Consider the following 17,518-nt stretch of genomic DNA (forward strand, 5'->3'; position numbering starts at 1 on the left):
GTGATACCAAAGATACAAAGCTTTAAACTTTATCAAAAAATACAAACTTTAAAATATAGGCTGCGATTACTTTTGAAACTTACCCCTTTTTAAATATTGCTTTTGCGAAACTTTTATTAAACTTTCTTATCGAGTCATGAACATAGATTTCAACTCTACGTCTTTCCTAATTCCATTCTTATTTTTCGAAGATAAAATACCATAAACTCGTAAGAAACAATCCATGAAAATTATCAATTGGTTCATTTCAACAAAAGTATTGCTTTAACAAAGAAATGCGAAACTGATGTTTCCAAGACTATGAATGTGACAAACAAGCACTCTGTTATACCTGGTGCGTTTTGGAAAGTTCAATAACTTTAATAAGTATTGTTTTGTAACCTCGAAAAATAGATAAAAAAAACAGTCGGTATGCCTTTGGCCGAGGTGTTTTACAACAAATTGTTCTTAAAAAGACCATTTGTGATAAAAACCTAATAAAAATAAAAGTTCTAGTTAAGAAGAAAAAAGCTTTCCAAGGGGTAAAACTGTGTAATATGAATAAAGAATGACCCTGCAGACTGGATGAAATATGCAAAATTGTATAGAAATTGTTTGGAAATCTTGTTATACTTTTGTGTAACATCTGTAAGCTCACACTTGGTTCCTACAAATGAATATTTAAAGTGAAAAATATTAGATAATGTGTTTCCAATTTTCAAGGGGGAGGGGCTTTGTACCATCCTGTCAAGAGTACATATTTCAAAGAGCATTAGCCAAAATAGCACAGAGAAAGTTAAAATTATTGGCCAATATTTGGATTTTCTACTAAAAGCCTTAACCAACTAAAGGAAATTATAGAACCCTGCCTTTATGTCCTTTGTGTGACTAATAATATATGTCTACTGCAAGATTATAAAAAAAAAAAAAAACAGAAATATTGCCCGTTTCTGCTCACAAAGACAATTTTTTCGAAGAATATCCTTCGCTTTTTGAATACGAACTGATTATGATAACTTATTTGGATTTTGGATGTTCTTGCAAAGGTTTCGAAAGATAGGATTTTACGTCATATTGTGTTGCTATGGCTATGGCAACACAATATATTATTTTGTTCCCCTTTGTCAGATAATGATTCTTTGAAAATTTGTTCATGATAGTTCCAATGGTTCAAAAGTTAAGGATGGGGGGCCGAAAGTGCCCCGCCCACCCCCAGGTCAGAGCAAGCCTCAAAAAGCCCGGTCTGAATAGGGTTAACGATGTTCTTCAATTGAAGTGTACATAAAAATATAATACCCAATAAGTTATTTGGAGGAGAATTATACAACTGATCAATTGGAACAGTACTAAGGTTGTTATTGTGAACACAATTTTATTCTGCATCAGACTAAAAAAGCAATATTTTTTCTGCTATCTCATCCTTGCCATCTCAGGCTGGACGTTATTATAAAAAAGGTTCTTTTAAAAAAGAGTATATAACTGTATAAACTTAGTTGGGATGTAAGTGTATCCGTTTGTGGTGTTTTTCTTTCTTAGTAGCTCAATGTTTTAGTATGTTAATGAGACAAGGCAGCCTCAGCGCGATGTCTGAGTTTGTGCAGTACTGCACCACTGCCACTGATAAAGAATGGAAGAGGGATGGAACTATTACCGACTCGATTTGTTAAGCAACCCGCTTAAAAACCAGTGAGAAATGATGTTTGAACTTCAATTTTAGTTTTCTGGCGATGATCGCGACACAGCAGCTGGTCAAATGTGGCATCCTTGGAATGCACATTAGTTATGTTTCACACGAACAAGTCACGAGATTGTGAGAAGGACAAGTCGGTTATAGGATATTTTATTTTTTAATTCATTCATTCATTTCTTCCTTTATTCATTAGTGCTTTATATACAAAGGGTGTCTAAGTTTATAACATGCCAAATTTAGCCTGCCTTTACCCCTAGTTTCTTTTACGCGGGCGTAAATAGTAGTCTCTCAAGTCTGTGCCATTAGACAGTTGCTAGAGTAGCTGATGTTGGCGTTTTCGGGATTCTAAGGAAAAACTTAGATTCATTAAAACTTAAAGGAAAATATCCTCACTATCCCAAACCCCCCATTGTCCGTATCCTAGGCGAGGAGCAGGTGTGCAACTAAAGATTGCATGGGTGGGTGGCTACTTCCCACCTTAAGTCAGCTGCTTGAGTAGCTCCCGGTAAGCGCTGATGAAAATGCTTGCTGTATCTCTGATGCTTCGTTAAAGCCTACTGGCGATTGTCATCTGGATCAGGTAAAGATAAGGGAAATGTTCGGGTGATACCAAAGATACAAAGCTTTAAACTTTATCAAAAAATACAAACTTTAAAATATAGGCTGCGATAACTTTTGAAACTTACCCCTTTTTAAATATTGCTTTTGCGAAACTTTCATTAAACTTTCTTATCGACTCATGAACATAGATTTCAACTCTACGTCTTTCCTAATTCCATTCTTATTTTTCGAAGATAAAATACCATAAACTCGTAAGAAACAATCCATGAAAATTATCAATTGGTTCATTTCAACAAAAGTATTGCTTTAACAAAGAAATGCGAAACTGATGTTTCCAAGACTATGAATGTGACAAAGAAGAACTCTTTTCTACCTGGTGCGTTTTGGAAAGTTCAATAACTTTAATAAGTATTGTTTTGTAACCTCGAAAAATAGATAAAAAAACAGTCGGTATGCCTTTGGCCGAGGTGTTTTACAACAAATTGTTCTTAAAAAGACCATTTGTGATAAAAACCTAATAAAAATAAAAGTTCTACTTTAAAAAAAAACAGCTTTCCAAGGAGTAAAACTGTGTAATATAAATAAAGAATGACCCTGCAGACTGGATTAAATATGCAAAATTGTATAGAAATTGTTTGGAAATCTTGTTATACTTTTGTGTAACATCTGTGAGCTCACACTTGGTTCCTACAAATGAATATTTTAAGTGAAAAATATTAGATAATGTGTTTCCAATTTTCAAGGGGGAGGGGCTTTTCAAAGAGCATTAGCCAAAATAGCACCGAGAAAGTAAAACTTTTTGGCCAATATTTGGATTTTCTACTAAAAGCCTTAACCAACTAAAGGAAATTATAGAACCCCTCCTTTATCCTTTTGTGCAACATCTGTGCTTCCACATTTCGTCCCGAGAAAGCAATGAATATTTTATGGTTTGACATTTCTTTTACCAATTTGCATGGTAAAAGTCAAAATGTTGTAGTGATTGGCGGATGGACACAAATGCAGCCAGATTGCCCCTGTTGTTAATCGTCACGATTTATTGACTGTTTTAGGATAGGCTGCAGATTGCGAAAAAAGACGGAAGACTACAATGGAAAGGTAAGAAAAAACATATTGTCTTCTTCTGCATCTTCATCTTATTGATGTTGTCGTCATTTCTTCTTCTTTATATTCTTCTTTCCCCTTTGTTTTTCTTTTTCTCCTACGTTCTCTTGCACTATTTCTTTTATATGTACATGTAAATCTTATCCTCCTCTTGTTTTCTACCTCGGTGATCCTAGAACCTAAAATTACTTAGGGCCTAAACAGAACCTAATAGGAAGAGGGGAGGGGGAATTGTTAATAACAAAAAAAAAATAACAAAATAACAAAATTACCTATTTTCTGCATAGAATTACAGAGTAGGGCTGCAAATACGTAAAAAAAATTTTTACAGTGATTTTTGCGCTATTTAGCGGATTTTGTCTAAACTTCTATTTCAGTCATCACTAGAGTGAAATATTCTATCCTACACAAACACATAGCCTAATACAACTGAATAAAAATTACGGGGGAACGAATTTGGATTTTGTTCGCTGGGTAGGAACATTTTTTATTTTTTTTTTTCTTTCTTCTTTTTTTTGAACAGATCAGAAACTGTCCCAAAACATTTTGCAGATCTCATAAGGAAAAAAATCCCATTCTTTCGGATGATTCGATTTTATCCCGGTCAATTCGAGTCCAGTTTATATTTAACTCTCCGTAATTGAAGCGCAGTTACTGTAGTTGATGTAGCTAGCGTGACGTCCAAGCGCGGGATCCAAGCGTGACTTCCACTTGGATGGTCTTCACCGTTCACAGCATTCATTATGTCGGCGCCAAAAAGTACAAAAGTAGACGATTGCTAATTATCGCGCATGAAACTCAGACAGTTCAATATCTTTAGAAAATGTTGAATAATTTCATTCTTGAAGTATAACTACATCTTTTCCTTACATCTATTAAGTCATCTGAAAGTATTATAATACTTTGGAGGTCATCATTTATTTTCTTTTTAATGCGTTCATCTGCTTTTATGAGATTTATTTGATTCACTTTATTTTACTTTTATTTTTATTCATTTCATTTGTTTTGTTGTATTTCACTTTTTCATTTTATTTAATTTTTTATCAAATTTCACTATATAGTTTTTGCTTCATTTGATTTGATTATTTTCTTTGAAATGCTTCTTTTATTTCGTCAACCTTTTTAATCTTTATCTATTTAATTATCTACTTTAATTTTTGTATAGACATGTTTCATTTTATTTCATGCTACTTTATTTTATCAACTTTGATAGCAAATTCCAGAACTGCTAAACAAAACTACCGCCATTGCGTCAATTTAATGTATCTTTCATTGGCGTCCTCATTTCGCACTGGATACATAAGCGTTAGGCAGCCTTGCAGCCGAAAGGAAGAAAATGTTTTGTTTTTCATTTGACGAAGTGAAACAAGAACAAAAGATATTGATCCTTTTAGAAATATAAGGATATATAACTGTTAAAAGGGGAGATGTGATGCATTCACGATTCACGATCGAAGTACAGTTGAAGATTGTTGTTACCGTTGAAATCGTGTATTCCGAGTATGAAAAAATATCTATGTAAAAAATGTATGCATAAACACCACCCGGACACAGCCATGGAAATAATAATTGTTGTACAAAGTACTAATGTAGTAATGTTGACGAATGAATATAATAGATCTTGTACTCGTGAAGTACCAATGTTGTAATGTTGATGAATGAAACCGTATTCTAGTGTAATTTATGGAATGTGCTCATTAAAAGATATGATTATTATTCACCAACACATTTTGGTGCCAGCAACTTCATAGAAGAGAGCCTTTGGTGTCAACAAGCAGCCTCGCACCTCCCCCCACAGGAGAGAGCCTTTGATGCGAGTAAAAAACTTCGCACCCCTCCCCCACAGGAAAGAGCAATTGATGTCAACAAGCAACTTTACACCTCCCCCACACAAGAGAGAGCTTTTGGTGTCAACAAGCAGCTTCACACCTCCCCCCACAGGAGAGAGCATTTGATGCCAGTAAATAACTTCGCACCCCTCCCCCACAGAAGAAAGCCATTGGTGTCAACAAGCAGCTTCGCACCTCCCCCACACAGGAGAGAGCCTTTGGTGTCAACAAGCAACTTCACACCTCCCCCCACAGGAGAGAGCCTTTGGTGTCAACAAGCAGCTTCGCCCCTCCCGCCACATGAGAGAGCCTTTGATGTCAACAAGCAGCTTTACTACTCCCCCACAGGAGAGAGCTTTTGATGTCAACAAGCAACTTCAGCCTTACCCCCACAGGAGAGAGCCTTTGGTGTCAGCAAGCAGCTTCGCCCCCCCCCCCCCCCCCCAAAGGAGAGAGCCTTTGATGTCAACAAGCAATCCCCCCCCCACAGGAGAGAGCCTTTGGTGTCAACAAGCAGCTTCAACCTCCCCCCCACAGGAGAGAGCCTTTGATGTCAACAAGCAACTTCACACCTCCCCCCACAGGAGAAAGCCTTTGGTGTCAACAAGCAGCTTCGCCCCTCCCGCCACAGGAGAGAGCTTTTGACGTCAACAAGCAGCTTCACACCTCCCCCCACAGGAGAGAGCTTTTGATGTCAACAAGCAACTTCACACCTTCCCCCACAGGAGAAAGCCTTTGGTGTCAACAAGCAGCTTCGCCCCTCCCGCCACAGGAGAGAGCTTTTGATGTCAACAAGCAGCTTCGCACCTCCCCCACAGGAGAGAGCTTTTGATGTCAACAAGCAACTTCAGCCCTCCCCCCACAGGAGAGAGCCTTTGGAGTCAACAAGCAGCTTCGCCCCGCCCCCATAGGAGAGGTCCTTTGATGTCAACAAGCAGCTTCACCCCCCCCCCCCCCCCACAGAAGAAAGCCATTGGTGTCAACAAGCAACTTTAAACCTCCCCCCACAGGAAAGAGCCTTTGGTGTCAACAAGCAACTTCACCCCTCCCCCCACAGGAGAGAGCATTTGATGCCAGTAAATAACTTTGCACCCCTCCCCCACAGAAGAAAGCCATTGGTGCCAACAAGCAGCTTCGCACCTCCTCCCACAGGAGAGAGCCTTTGGTGTCAACAAGCAACTTCACACCTCCCCCCACAGGAGAGAGCCTTTGGTGTCAACAAGCAACTTCACACCTCCCCCCCACCCACAGAAGAGAGCCTTTGATGTCAACAAGCAACTTCACCCCTCCCCCCACAGGAGAGAGCCTTTGATGTCAACAAGCAGCTTTACTATTCCCACACAGGAGAGAGCTTTTGATCTCAACAAGCAACTTCAGCCCTCCCCCCACAGGAGAGAGCCTTTGATGTCAACAAGCAACTTTACACTTCCCCCCACAGGAGAGAGCCTTTGGTGTCAACAAGCAGCTTCGCCCCCTGCCCCCAAAGGAGAGAGCCTTTGATGCCAACAAGCAACTTCACACCTCACCCCACAGGAGAGAGCCTTTGTTGTCAACAAGCAACTTCACCCCTCCCCTCAAAGGAGAGAGCCTTTGATGTCAACAAGCAACTTCACCCCTCCCCCCACAGGAGAGAGCCTTTGTTGTCAGCAAGCAACTTCACACCTCCCCCACAGGAGAGAGCCTTTGGTATTAACAAGCAACTTCACACCTCTCCCTCACAGGAGAGAGCCTTTGGTGTCAACAAGCAACTTCACCCCTCCCGCACAGGAGAGAGCCTTTGGTGTCAAAAAGCAGCTTCATACCTCCACCCACAGGAGAAAGCCTTTGGTATCAACAAACAACTTCACACCTCCCCCCCACAGGAGAGAGCCTTTGGTGTCAACAAGCAACTTTACACCTCCCCCCACAAGAGAGAGCCTTTGGTGTCAACAAGCAACTTTACCCCTCCCCCACAGGAGAGAGCCTTTGATGTCAACAAGCAGCTTCGCCCCCCTCCCCCCCAAAGGAGAGAGCCTTTGGTGTCAAAAAGCAGCTTCATAACTCCCCCCGAAGAAGAGAGCCTTTGATGTCAACAAGCAACTTTACACCTCCCCCCACAAGAGAGAGCCTTTGGTGTCAACAAGCAACTTTACCCCTCCCCCACAGGAGAGAGCCTTTGATGTCAACAAGCAGCTTCGCCCCCCTCCCCCCCAAAGGAGAGAGCCTTTGGTGTCAAAAAGCAGCTTCATAACTCCCCCCGAAGAAGAGAGCCTTTGATGTCAACAAGCAACTTTACACCTCCCCCACAGGAGAGAGCCCTTGGTGTCAACAAGCAACTTCACCCCTCCCCCCACAGGAGAGAGCATTTCATGCCAGTAAACAACTTCGCACCCCTCACCCACAGAAGAAAGCCATTGGTGTCCTTTGGTTTCTACAATTAGCTAACACCTCCCTCACAGAAGAAAATCTTTGGTATCAACAATCAATATAACTATAACTATCGAATAATTGTTGTTAACAGCTGTTAACAGATTTTTTTGTTTCTAGGCGACACTTCTATACTCATCTCTACTCCTGGCTTTTGTTATACCGCGCATGCGCAGAACAGTGCAGCAATAACGGAATGCAAACGGAATATGACACTTACCTTGGAGGTCACGTGATGGAAAGGCGACCAGGCATTGGTGTCGAGGGCTGTACATTCGCTTGCCTTGACCATGCCGACTGCAGAAGCATCAACATCGACCTGACGACCCACATGTGTGAGCTGAACAATGCAACCAAGGAAGACTTCCCGGAGCACTTGACACGAAGGCCCAGGTCCCTGCACTCCACGAACGACTTCAGCAATAAGCCATTTTTTGAAGCCTCGTGCGGTGATTGGCTGAAGCGTGATCCAAACCTAAAAAGCGGCTATTACTGGGTCAAAACAAAACGGAAGAAAACACTAGCGTACTGTGATATGGAGAGATTTGGTAAGATGCGCTAACAACCTGATGATCGGATACTTGATCATCTATGATTTGGAGAAGGCCCTGTTGTTATGTATTTCATCCGAATTTCTGATGCATCTCGTCTACGAATTTCACAGATTATGCAAACATGAAGTACACCTGTAGTAGGTGACGATGTAGCCTGCACTAGGTGACGGTGTAGTCTGTAGTAGGTGTCGATGTAGCCTGTAGTAGGTGTCAATGTACCCTGTAGTAGGTGTCGATGTACCCTGTAGTAGGTGACGATGTAGCCTGTAGTAGGTGACGATGTACCCTGTAGTAGGTGACGCTGTACCCTGTAGTAGGTGACGATGTACCCTGTAGTAGGTGACGATGTAGCCTGTAGTAGGTGACGATGTAGCCTGTAGTAGGTGTCGATGTACCCTGTAGTAGGTGTCGATGTACCCTTTAGTAGGTGTCGATGTAGCCTGTAGTAGGTGTCGATGTACCCTGTAGTAGGTGTCGATGTAGCCTGTAGTAGGTGACGATGTACCCTTTAGTAGGTGACGATGTAGCCTGTAGTAGGTGACGATGTAGCCTATAGTAGGTGACGATGTAGCCTGTAGTAGGTGACGATGTAGCCTGTACTAGGTGACGATGTACCCTGTAGTAGGTGTCGATGTACCCTGTAGTAGGTGAAGATGTACCCTGTAGTAGGTGTCGATGTACCCTGTAGTAGGTGACGATGTAGCCTGTAGTAGGTGTCGATGTAGCCTGTAGTAGGTGTCGATGTACCCTGTAGTAGGTGTCGATGTAGCCTGTAGTAGGTGACGATGTAGCCTGTACTAGGTGTCGATGTACCCTGTAGTAGGTGTCGATGTACCCTGTAGTAGGTGTCGATGTACCCTGTACTAGGTGTCGATGTAGCCTGTAGTAGGTGACGATGTAGCCTGTAGTAGGTGACGATGTAGCCTGTTCTAGGTGTCGATGTACCCTGTAGTAGGTGTCGATGTACCCTGTAGTAGGTGTCGATGTACCCTGTAGTAGGTGTCGATGTAGCCTGTAGTAGGTGACGATGTACCCTTTAGTAGGTGACGATGTAGCCTGTAGTAGGTGACGATGTAGCCTGTAGTAGGTGACGATGTAGCCTGTAGTAGGTGACGATGTAGCCTGTACTAGGTGACGATGTACCCTGTAGTAGGTGTCGATGTACCCTGTAGTAGGTGAAGATGTACCCTGTAGTAGGTGTCGATGTACCCTGTAGTAGGTGACGATGTAGCCTGTAGTAGGTGTCGATGTAGCCTGTAGTAGGTGTCGATGTACCCTGTAGTAGGTGTCGATGTAGCCTGTAGTAGGTGACGATGTAGCCTGTACTAGGTGTCGATGTACCCTGTAGTAGGTGTCGATGTACCCTGTAGTAGGTGTCGATGTACCCTGTACTAGGTGTCGATGTACCCTTTAGTAGGTGACGATGTAGCCTGTAGTAGGTGTCGATGTAGTCTGTACTAGGTGTCGATGTACCCTGTAGTAGGTGTCGATGTAGCCTGTAGTAGGTGAAGATGTACCCTGTAGTAGGTGTCGATGTACCCTGTAGTAGGTGACGATGTAGCCTGTAGTAGGTGTCGATGTAGCCTGTAGTAGGTGTCGATGTACCCTGTAGTAGGTGTCGATGTAGTCTGTACTAGGTGTCGATGTAGCCTGTAGTAGGTGTCGATGTAGCCTGTAGTAGATGTCGATGTAGTCTGTAATAGGTGTCGATGTAGCCTGTAGTAGGTGACGATGTAGCGTGTAGTAGGTGACGATGTACCCTGTAGTAGGTGTCGATGTAGCCTGTAGTAGATGTCGATGTAGCCTGTACTAGGTGTCCATGTACCCTGTAGTAGGTGTCGATGTAGCCTGTAGTAGGTGTCGATGTAGTCTGTACTAGGTGTCGATGTACCCTGTAGTAGGTGTCGATGTAGCCTGTAGTAGGTGAAGATGTACCCTGTAGTAGGTGTCGATGTACCCTGTAGTAGGTGACGATGTAGCCTGTAGTAGGTGTCGATGTAGCCTGTAGTAGGTGTCGATGTACCCTGTAGTAGGTGTCGATGTAGCCTGTAGTAGGTGACGATGTAGCCTGTACTAGGTGTCGATGTACCCTGTAGTAGGTGTCGATGTACCCTGTACTAGGTGTCGATGTACCCTGTAGTAGGTGTCGATGTACCCTGTAGTAGGTGACGATGTAGCCTGTAGTAGGTGTCGATGTAGCCTGTAGTAGGTGTCGATGTACCCTGTACTAGGTGTCGATGTACCCTGTAGTAGGTGTCGATGTACCCTGTAGTAGGTGTCGATGTACCCTGTACTAGGTGTCGATGTAGCCTGTAGTAGGTGACGATGTAGCCTGTAGTAGGTGACGATGTAGCCTGTTCTAGGTGTCGATGTACCCTGTAGTAGGTGTCGATGTACCCTGTAGTAGGTGTCGATGTAGCCTGTAGTAGGTGTCGATGTAGCCTGTAGTAGGTGACGATGTAGCCTGTACTAGGTGTCCATGTACCCTGTAGTAGGTGACGATGTACCCTGTAGTAGGTGTCGATGTAGTCTGTACTAGGTGTCGATGTAGCCTGTAGTAGGTGTCGATGTAGCCTGTAGTAGATGTCGATGTAGTCTGTAATAGGTGTCGATGTAGCCTGTAGTAGGTGACGATGTAGCGTGTAGTAGGTGACGATGTACCCTGTAGTAGGTGACGATGTAGCGTGTAGTAGGTGACGATGTACCCTGTAGTAGGTGTCGATGTACCCTGTAGTAGGTGACGATGTAGCCTGTAGTAGGTGTCGATGTAGTCTGTACTAGGTGTCGATGTAGCCTGTAGTAGGTGTCGATGTAGTCTGTAATAGGTGTCGATGTAGCCTGTAGTAGGTGACGATGTAGCGTGTAGTAGGTGACGATGTACCCTGTAGTAGGTGTCGATGTAGCCTGTAGTAGATGTCGATGTAGCCTGTACTAGGTGTCCATGTACCCTGTAGTAGGTGTCGATGTAGCCTGTAGTAGGTGTCGATGTAGTCTGTACTAGGTGTCGATGTACCCTGTAGTAGGTGTCGATGTAGCCTGTAGTAGGTGAAGATGTACCCTGTAGTAGGTGTCGATGTACCCTGTAGTAGGTGACGATGTAGCCTGTAGTAGGTGTCGATGTAGCCTGTAGTAGGTGTCGATGTACCCTGTAGTAGGTGTCGATGTAGCCTGTAGTAGGTGACGATGTAGCCTGTACTAGGTGTCGATGTACCCTGTAGTAGGTGTCGATGTACCCTGTAGTAGGTGTCGATGTACCCTGTACTAGGTGTCGATGTAGCCTGTAGTAGGTGACGATGTAGCCTGTAGTAGGTGACGATGTAGCCTGTTCTAGGTGTCGATGTACCCTGTAGTAGGTGTCGATGTAGCCTGTAGTAGGTGTCGATGTAGTCTGTACTAGGTGTCGATGTACCCTGTAGTAGGTGTCGATGTAGCCTGTAGTAGGTGAAGATGTACCCTGTAGTAGGTGTCGATGTACCCTGTAGTAGGTGACGATGTAGCCTGTAGTAGGTGTCGATGTAGCCTGTAGTAGGTGTCCATGTACCCTGTAGTAGGTGACGATGTACCCTTTAGTAGGTGACGATGTAGCCTGTAGTAGGTGTCGATGTAGCCTGTAGTAGGTGTCCATGTACCCTGTAGTAGGTGACGATGTACCCTGTAGTAGGTGTCGATGTAGTCTGTAGTAGATGTCGATGTAGTCTGTAATAGGTGTCGATGTAGCCTGTAGTAGGTGACAATGTAGCCTGTAGTAGGTGTCGATGTAGCCTGTAGTAGGTGCCGATGTAGTCTGTAGTAGGTGACGATGTAGCCTATAGTAGGTGTCGATGTAGTCTGTAGTAGGTGACGATGTAGCCTGTAGTAGGTGACGATGTAGCCTGTAGTAGGTGTCGATGTAGTCTGTACTAGGTGTCGATGTAGCCTGTAGTAGGTGTCGATGTAGCCTGTAGTAGATGTCGATGTAGTCTGTACTAGGTGTCCATGTACCCTGTAGTAGGTGTCGATGTAGCCTGTAGTAGGTGACGATGTAGCGTGTAGTAGGTGACGATGTACCCTGTAGTAGGTGTCGATGTAGCCTGTAGTAGATGTCGATGTAGCCTGTACTAGGTGTCCATGTACCCTGTAGTAGGTGTCGATGTAGCCTGTAGTAGGTGTCGATGTAGTCTGTACTAGGTGTCGATGTACCCTGTAGTAGGTGTCGATGTAGCCTGTAGTAGGTGTCGATGTAGCCTGTAGTAGATGTCGATGTAGTCTGTAATAGGTGTCGATGTAGCCTGTAGTAGGTGACGATGTAGCCTGTACTAGGTGTCCATGTACCCTGTAGTAGGTGTCGATGTAGCCTGTAGTAGGTGTCGATGTAGCCTGTAGTAGGTGTCGATGTAGCCTGTAGTAGGTGACGATGTAGCGTGTAGTAGGTGACGATGTACCCTGTAGTAGGTGTCGATGTAGCCTGTAGTAGGTGTCGATGTAGCCTGTAGTAGATGTCGATGTAGTCTGTAATAGGTGTCGATGTAGCCTGTAGTAGGTGACGATGTAGTCTGTACTAGGTGTCGATTTAGCCTGTAGTAGGTATCGATGTAGCCTGTAGTAGGTGACGATGTAGCCTGTAGTAGGTGTCGATGTACCCTGTAGTAGGTGTCGATGTAGTCGTAGTAGGTGACGATGTACCTTGTAGTAAGTGACGATGTAGCCTGTAGTAGGTGTCGATGTAGTCTGTAGTAGATGTCGATGTAGTCTGTAATAGGTGTCGATGTAGCCTGTAGTAGGTGTCGATGTAGCCTGTAGTAGGTGACGATGTAGCCTGTAGTAGGTGACAATGTAGCCTGTAGTAGGTGTCGATGTAGCATGTAGTAGGTGACGATGTACCCTGTAGTAGGTGACGATGTACCCTGTAGTAGATGTCGATGTAGTCTGTAGTAGATGTCGATGTAGCCTGTAGTAGGTGTCGATGTACCCTGTAGTAGGTGTCGATGTAGTCTGTAGTAGGTGTCGATGTAGTCTGTAGTAGGTGTCGATGTAGTCTGTAGTAGGTGTCGATGTAGTCTGTAGTAGGTGTCGATGTAGCCTGTAGTAGGTGACGATGTAGCCTGTAGTAGGTGACGATGTACCCTGTAGTAGATGTCGATGTAGTCTGTAGTAGATGTCGATGTAGTCTGTAATAGGTGTCGATGTAGCCTGTAGTAGGTGACAATGTAGCCTGTAGTAGGTGTCGATGTAGCCTGTAGTAGGTGCCGATGTAGTCTGTAGTAGGTGTCGATGTAGTCTGTAGTAGGTGTCGATGTAGCCTGTAGTAGGTGACGATGTAGCCTGTAGTAGGTGACGATGTACCCTGTAGTAGATGTCCATGTACCCTGTAGTAGGTGACGATGTACCCTTTAGTAGGTGACGATGTAGCCTGTAGTAGGTGTCGATGTAGCCTGTAGTAGGTGTCCATGTACCCTGTAGTAGGTGACGATGTACCCTTTAGTAGGTGACGATGTAGCCTGTAGTAGGTGTCGATGTAGCCTGTAGTAGGTGTCCATGTACCCTGTAGTAGGTGACGATGTACCCTGTAGTAGGTGTCGATGTAGTCTGTAGTAGATGTCGATGTAGTCTGTAATAGGTGTCGATGTAGCCTGTAGTAGGTGACAATGTAGCCTGTAGTAGGTGTCGATGTAGCCTGTAGTAGGTGCCGATGTAGTCTGTAGTAGGTGACGATGTAGCCTATAGTAGGTGTCGATGTAGTCTGTAGTAGGTGACGATGTAGCCTGTAGTAGGTGACGATGTACCCTGTAGTAGGTGTCGATGTAGCCTGTAGTAGGTGACAATGTAGCCTGTAGTAGGTGACAATGTAGCCTGTAGTAGGTGTCGATGTACCCTGTAGTAGGTGTCGATGTAGCCTGTAGTAAGTGCCGATGTAGTCTGTAGTAGGTGTCGATGTAGTCTGTAGTAGGTGTCGATGTACCCTTTAGTAGGTGACGATGTAGCCTGTAGTAGGTGACGATGTACCCTGTAGTAGATGTCGATGTAGCCTGTAGTAGATGTCGATGTAGCCTGTAGTAGGTGTCGATGTACCCTGTAGTAGGTGTCGATGTAGTCTGTAGTAGGTGTCGATGTAGTCTGTAGTAGGTGTCGATGTAGTCTGTAGTAGGTGACGATGTAGCCTGTAGTAGGTGACGATGTAGCCTGTAGTAGGTGACGATGTAGCCTGTAGTAGGTGTCGATGTAGTCTGTAGTAGGTGACGATGTAGCCTGTAGTAGGTGACGATGTAGCCTGTAGTAGGTGTCGATGTAGTCTGTAGTAGGTGTCGATGTAGTCTGTAGTAGGTGTCGATGTAGCCTGTAGTAGGTGACGATGTAGCCTGTAGTAGGTGACGATGTACCCTGTAGTAGATGTCGATGTAGTCTGTAGTAGATGTCGATGTAGTCTGTAATAGGTGTCGATGTAGCCTGTAGTAGGTGACAATGTAGCCTGTAGTAGGTGTCGATGTAGCCTGTAGTAGGTGCCGATGTAGTCTGTAGTAGGTGTCGATGTAGTCTGTAGTAGGTGTCGATGTAGCCTGTAGTAGGTGACGATGTAGCCTGTAGTAGGTGACGATGTACCCTGTAGTAGATGTCCATGTACCCTGTAGTAGGTGACGATGTACCCTTTAGTAGGTGACGATGTAGCCTGTAGTAGGTGTCCATGTACCCTGTAGTAGGTGTCCATGTACCCTGTAGTAGGTGACGATGTACCCTTTAGTAGGTGACGATGTAGCCTGTAGTAGGTATCGATGTAGCCTGTAGTAGGTGTCCATGTACCCTGTAGTAGGTGACGATGTACCCTGTAGTAGGTGTCGATGTAGTCTGTAGTAGATGTCGATGTAGTCTGTAATAGGTGTCGATGTAGCCTGTAGTAGGTGACAATGTAGCCTGTAGTAGGTGTCGATGTAGCCTGTAGTAGGTGCCGATGTAGTCTGTAGTAGGTGACGATGTAGCCTGTAGTAGGTGTCGATGTAGTCTGTAGTAGGTGACGATGTAGCCTGTAGTAGGTGACGATGTACCCTGTAGTAGGTGACAATGTAGCCTGTAGTAGGTGACAATGTAGCCTGTAGTAGGTGTCGATGTACCCTGTAGTAGGTGTCGATGTAGCCTGTAGTAGGTGCCGATGTAGTCTGTAGTAGGTGTCGATGTAGTCTGTAGTAGGTGTCGATGTACCCTTTAGTAGGTGACGATGTAGCCTGTAGTAGGTGACGATGTACCCTGTAGTAGATGTCGATGTAGTCTGTAGTAGATGTCGATGTACCCTGTAGTAGGTGACGATGTACCCTGTAGTAGGTGTCGATGTACCCTGTAGTAGGTGACGATGTAGCCTGTAGTAGGTGTCGATGTAGCCTGTAGTAGGTGTCGATGTACCCTGTAGTAGGTGTCGATGTAGCCTGTAGTAGGTGACGATGTAGCCTGTACTAGGTGTCGATGTACCCTGTAGTAGGTGTCGATGTACCCTGTAGTAGGTGGCGATGTACCCTGTACTAGTTGTCGATGTAGCCTGTAGTAGGTGTCGATGTAGCCTGTAGTAGGTGTCGATGTACCCTGTAGTAGGTGGCGATGTACCCCCTGTACTAGTTGTCGATGTACCCTGTAGTAGGTGTCGATGTACCCTGTAGTAGGTGGCGATATACCCTGTACTAGTTGTCGATGTAGTCTGTAGTAGGTGACGATGTACCCTGTAGTAGATGTCGATGTAGTCTGTAGTAGATGTCGATGTAGCCTGTAGTAGGTGACGATGTACCCTGTAGTAGGTGACGATGTAGCCTGTAGTAGGTGACGATGTACCCTGTAGTAGGTGAAGATGTACCCTGTAGTAGGTGTCGATGTACCCTGTAGTAGGTGACGATGTAGCCTGTAGTAGGTGTCGATGTAGCCTGTAGTAGGTGTCGATGTACCCTGTAGTAGGTGTCGATGTAGCCTGTAGTAGGTGACGATGTAGCCTGTACTAGGTGTCGATGTACCCTGTAGTTGGTGTCGATGTACCCTGTAGTAGGTGGCGATGTACCCTGTACTAGTTGTCGATGTAGCCTGTAGTAGGTGACGATGTAGCCTGTAGTAGGTGACGATGTAGCCTGTTCTAGGTGTCGATGTACCCTGTAGTAGGTGTCGATGTACCCTGTAGTAGGTGTCGATGTAGCCTGTAGTAGGTGTCGATGTAGCCTGTAGTAGGTGACGATGTAGCCTGTACTAGGTGTCCATGTACCCTGTAGTAGGTGACGATGTACCCTGTAGTAGGTGACGATGTACCCTGTAGTAGGTGACGATGTAGCCTGTAGTAGGTGTCGATGTAGCCTGTAGTAGGTGACGATGTAGCCTGTACTAGGTGACGATGTAGCCTATTCTAGGTGTCGATGTACCCTGTAGTAGGTGTCGATGTTGCCTGTAGTAGGTGACGATGTAGCCTGTACTAGGTGACGATGTAGCCTGCAGTAGATGACGATGTAGCTCGTAGTAATATCACAACACTCTCACGATATGCCATGTTTATTCTAGGTGGCGGGTGGACGCTGGTTGTGACCATCAGCGCCATGAACAGCGATCATCTGCAGAGAGCGGAGAACAACTGCGCAGACTCCACCACCTGCGTCATCTTCACCGAGACCGACATCCCGGGCAGGAAGCTCTCCGATGAAGACATTCTTGACATCGTCGGAACCGATGGTAAAGGTTCCTTAAAACACGGAGAACCGCAATTCCAGATCCCTTTTCATCATGAAAAGATTACGTTGTAAAAATGTTCGGCTCGATTCTAACCAGTATGGAGCATGCCTGTATGCTGTCATCAAACTATCAAGGGGTGGATAAATAATATTTCGAAAAGATATTTTTTTAAAAGAAAAGTCGACGATCTGTCCCATAATAATAATAATAATAATTAGTTTATTTTTCACTTTCGCAGTCCATGGACTGAATTACAGTGACGGTCAATTACGCATACATATAAATATATAATTACCATATAATTTACACATGATATATTGATAATTCACTCCAAGCCTGAGGTTGCAAACTTTACGCTAACAAAATTTCCGAACCTGTCGGTTTTGGTTGCTAGAGTGACATGGTCTTTAGGTCTTAAGTTGTAGTGCGAGGACTGGTTAATTATGCGTTTGTGTATTAGGAGATGGAGTGGATTGTCAGGAGTGACCTTACGGATAAACTTACTGCATGCTATTTTCCTGCGCTCCTCAAGGGTGGGAATACCAGCCTTGGCCAGCGCGTCCGCATAGGGGATAAATGGGAATATGATAGCCAAAGCGCGCCTATGGATCCGCTCCAGATCTTGCGATAAATATTTTGGAAGATTGGCAAAGACTACGCATGCGTACTCCAGGATAGAGCGCACGAGACAGCAGTAAATGCTAACAAGGTCCCCTTGTGGGACACGACTC

At 44.5% G+C, this 17,518-nt stretch overlaps 1 protein-coding gene across 1 annotated transcript in view; it reads left to right on the plus strand.

The window, feature by feature from the left end:
- Positions 1 to 3,214: 3,214 nt before the first annotated feature.
- The window catches only part of LOC116610167, a 29,567-nt gene continuing 15,263 nt past the window's right edge, over positions 3,215 to 17,518 (plus strand). Inside the window, exons 1-3 of the mRNA XM_048727891.1 lie at positions 3,215 to 3,328; positions 7,690 to 8,117; positions 16,620 to 16,787. Of these exons, the coding sequence (XP_048583848.1) occupies positions 3,321 to 3,328; positions 7,690 to 8,117; positions 16,620 to 16,787 (604 nt within the window). The 5' untranslated portion in view covers positions 3,215 to 3,320. The remainder of the gene's footprint in view (positions 3,329 to 7,689; positions 8,118 to 16,619; positions 16,788 to 17,518) is intronic.

The sequence above is a fragment of the Nematostella vectensis genome, chromosome 5, assembly GCF_932526225.1.
Source record: "Nematostella vectensis chromosome 5, jaNemVect1.1, whole genome shotgun sequence".
Classification (NCBI taxonomy): domain Eukaryota; kingdom Metazoa; phylum Cnidaria; class Anthozoa; order Actiniaria; family Edwardsiidae; genus Nematostella; species Nematostella vectensis.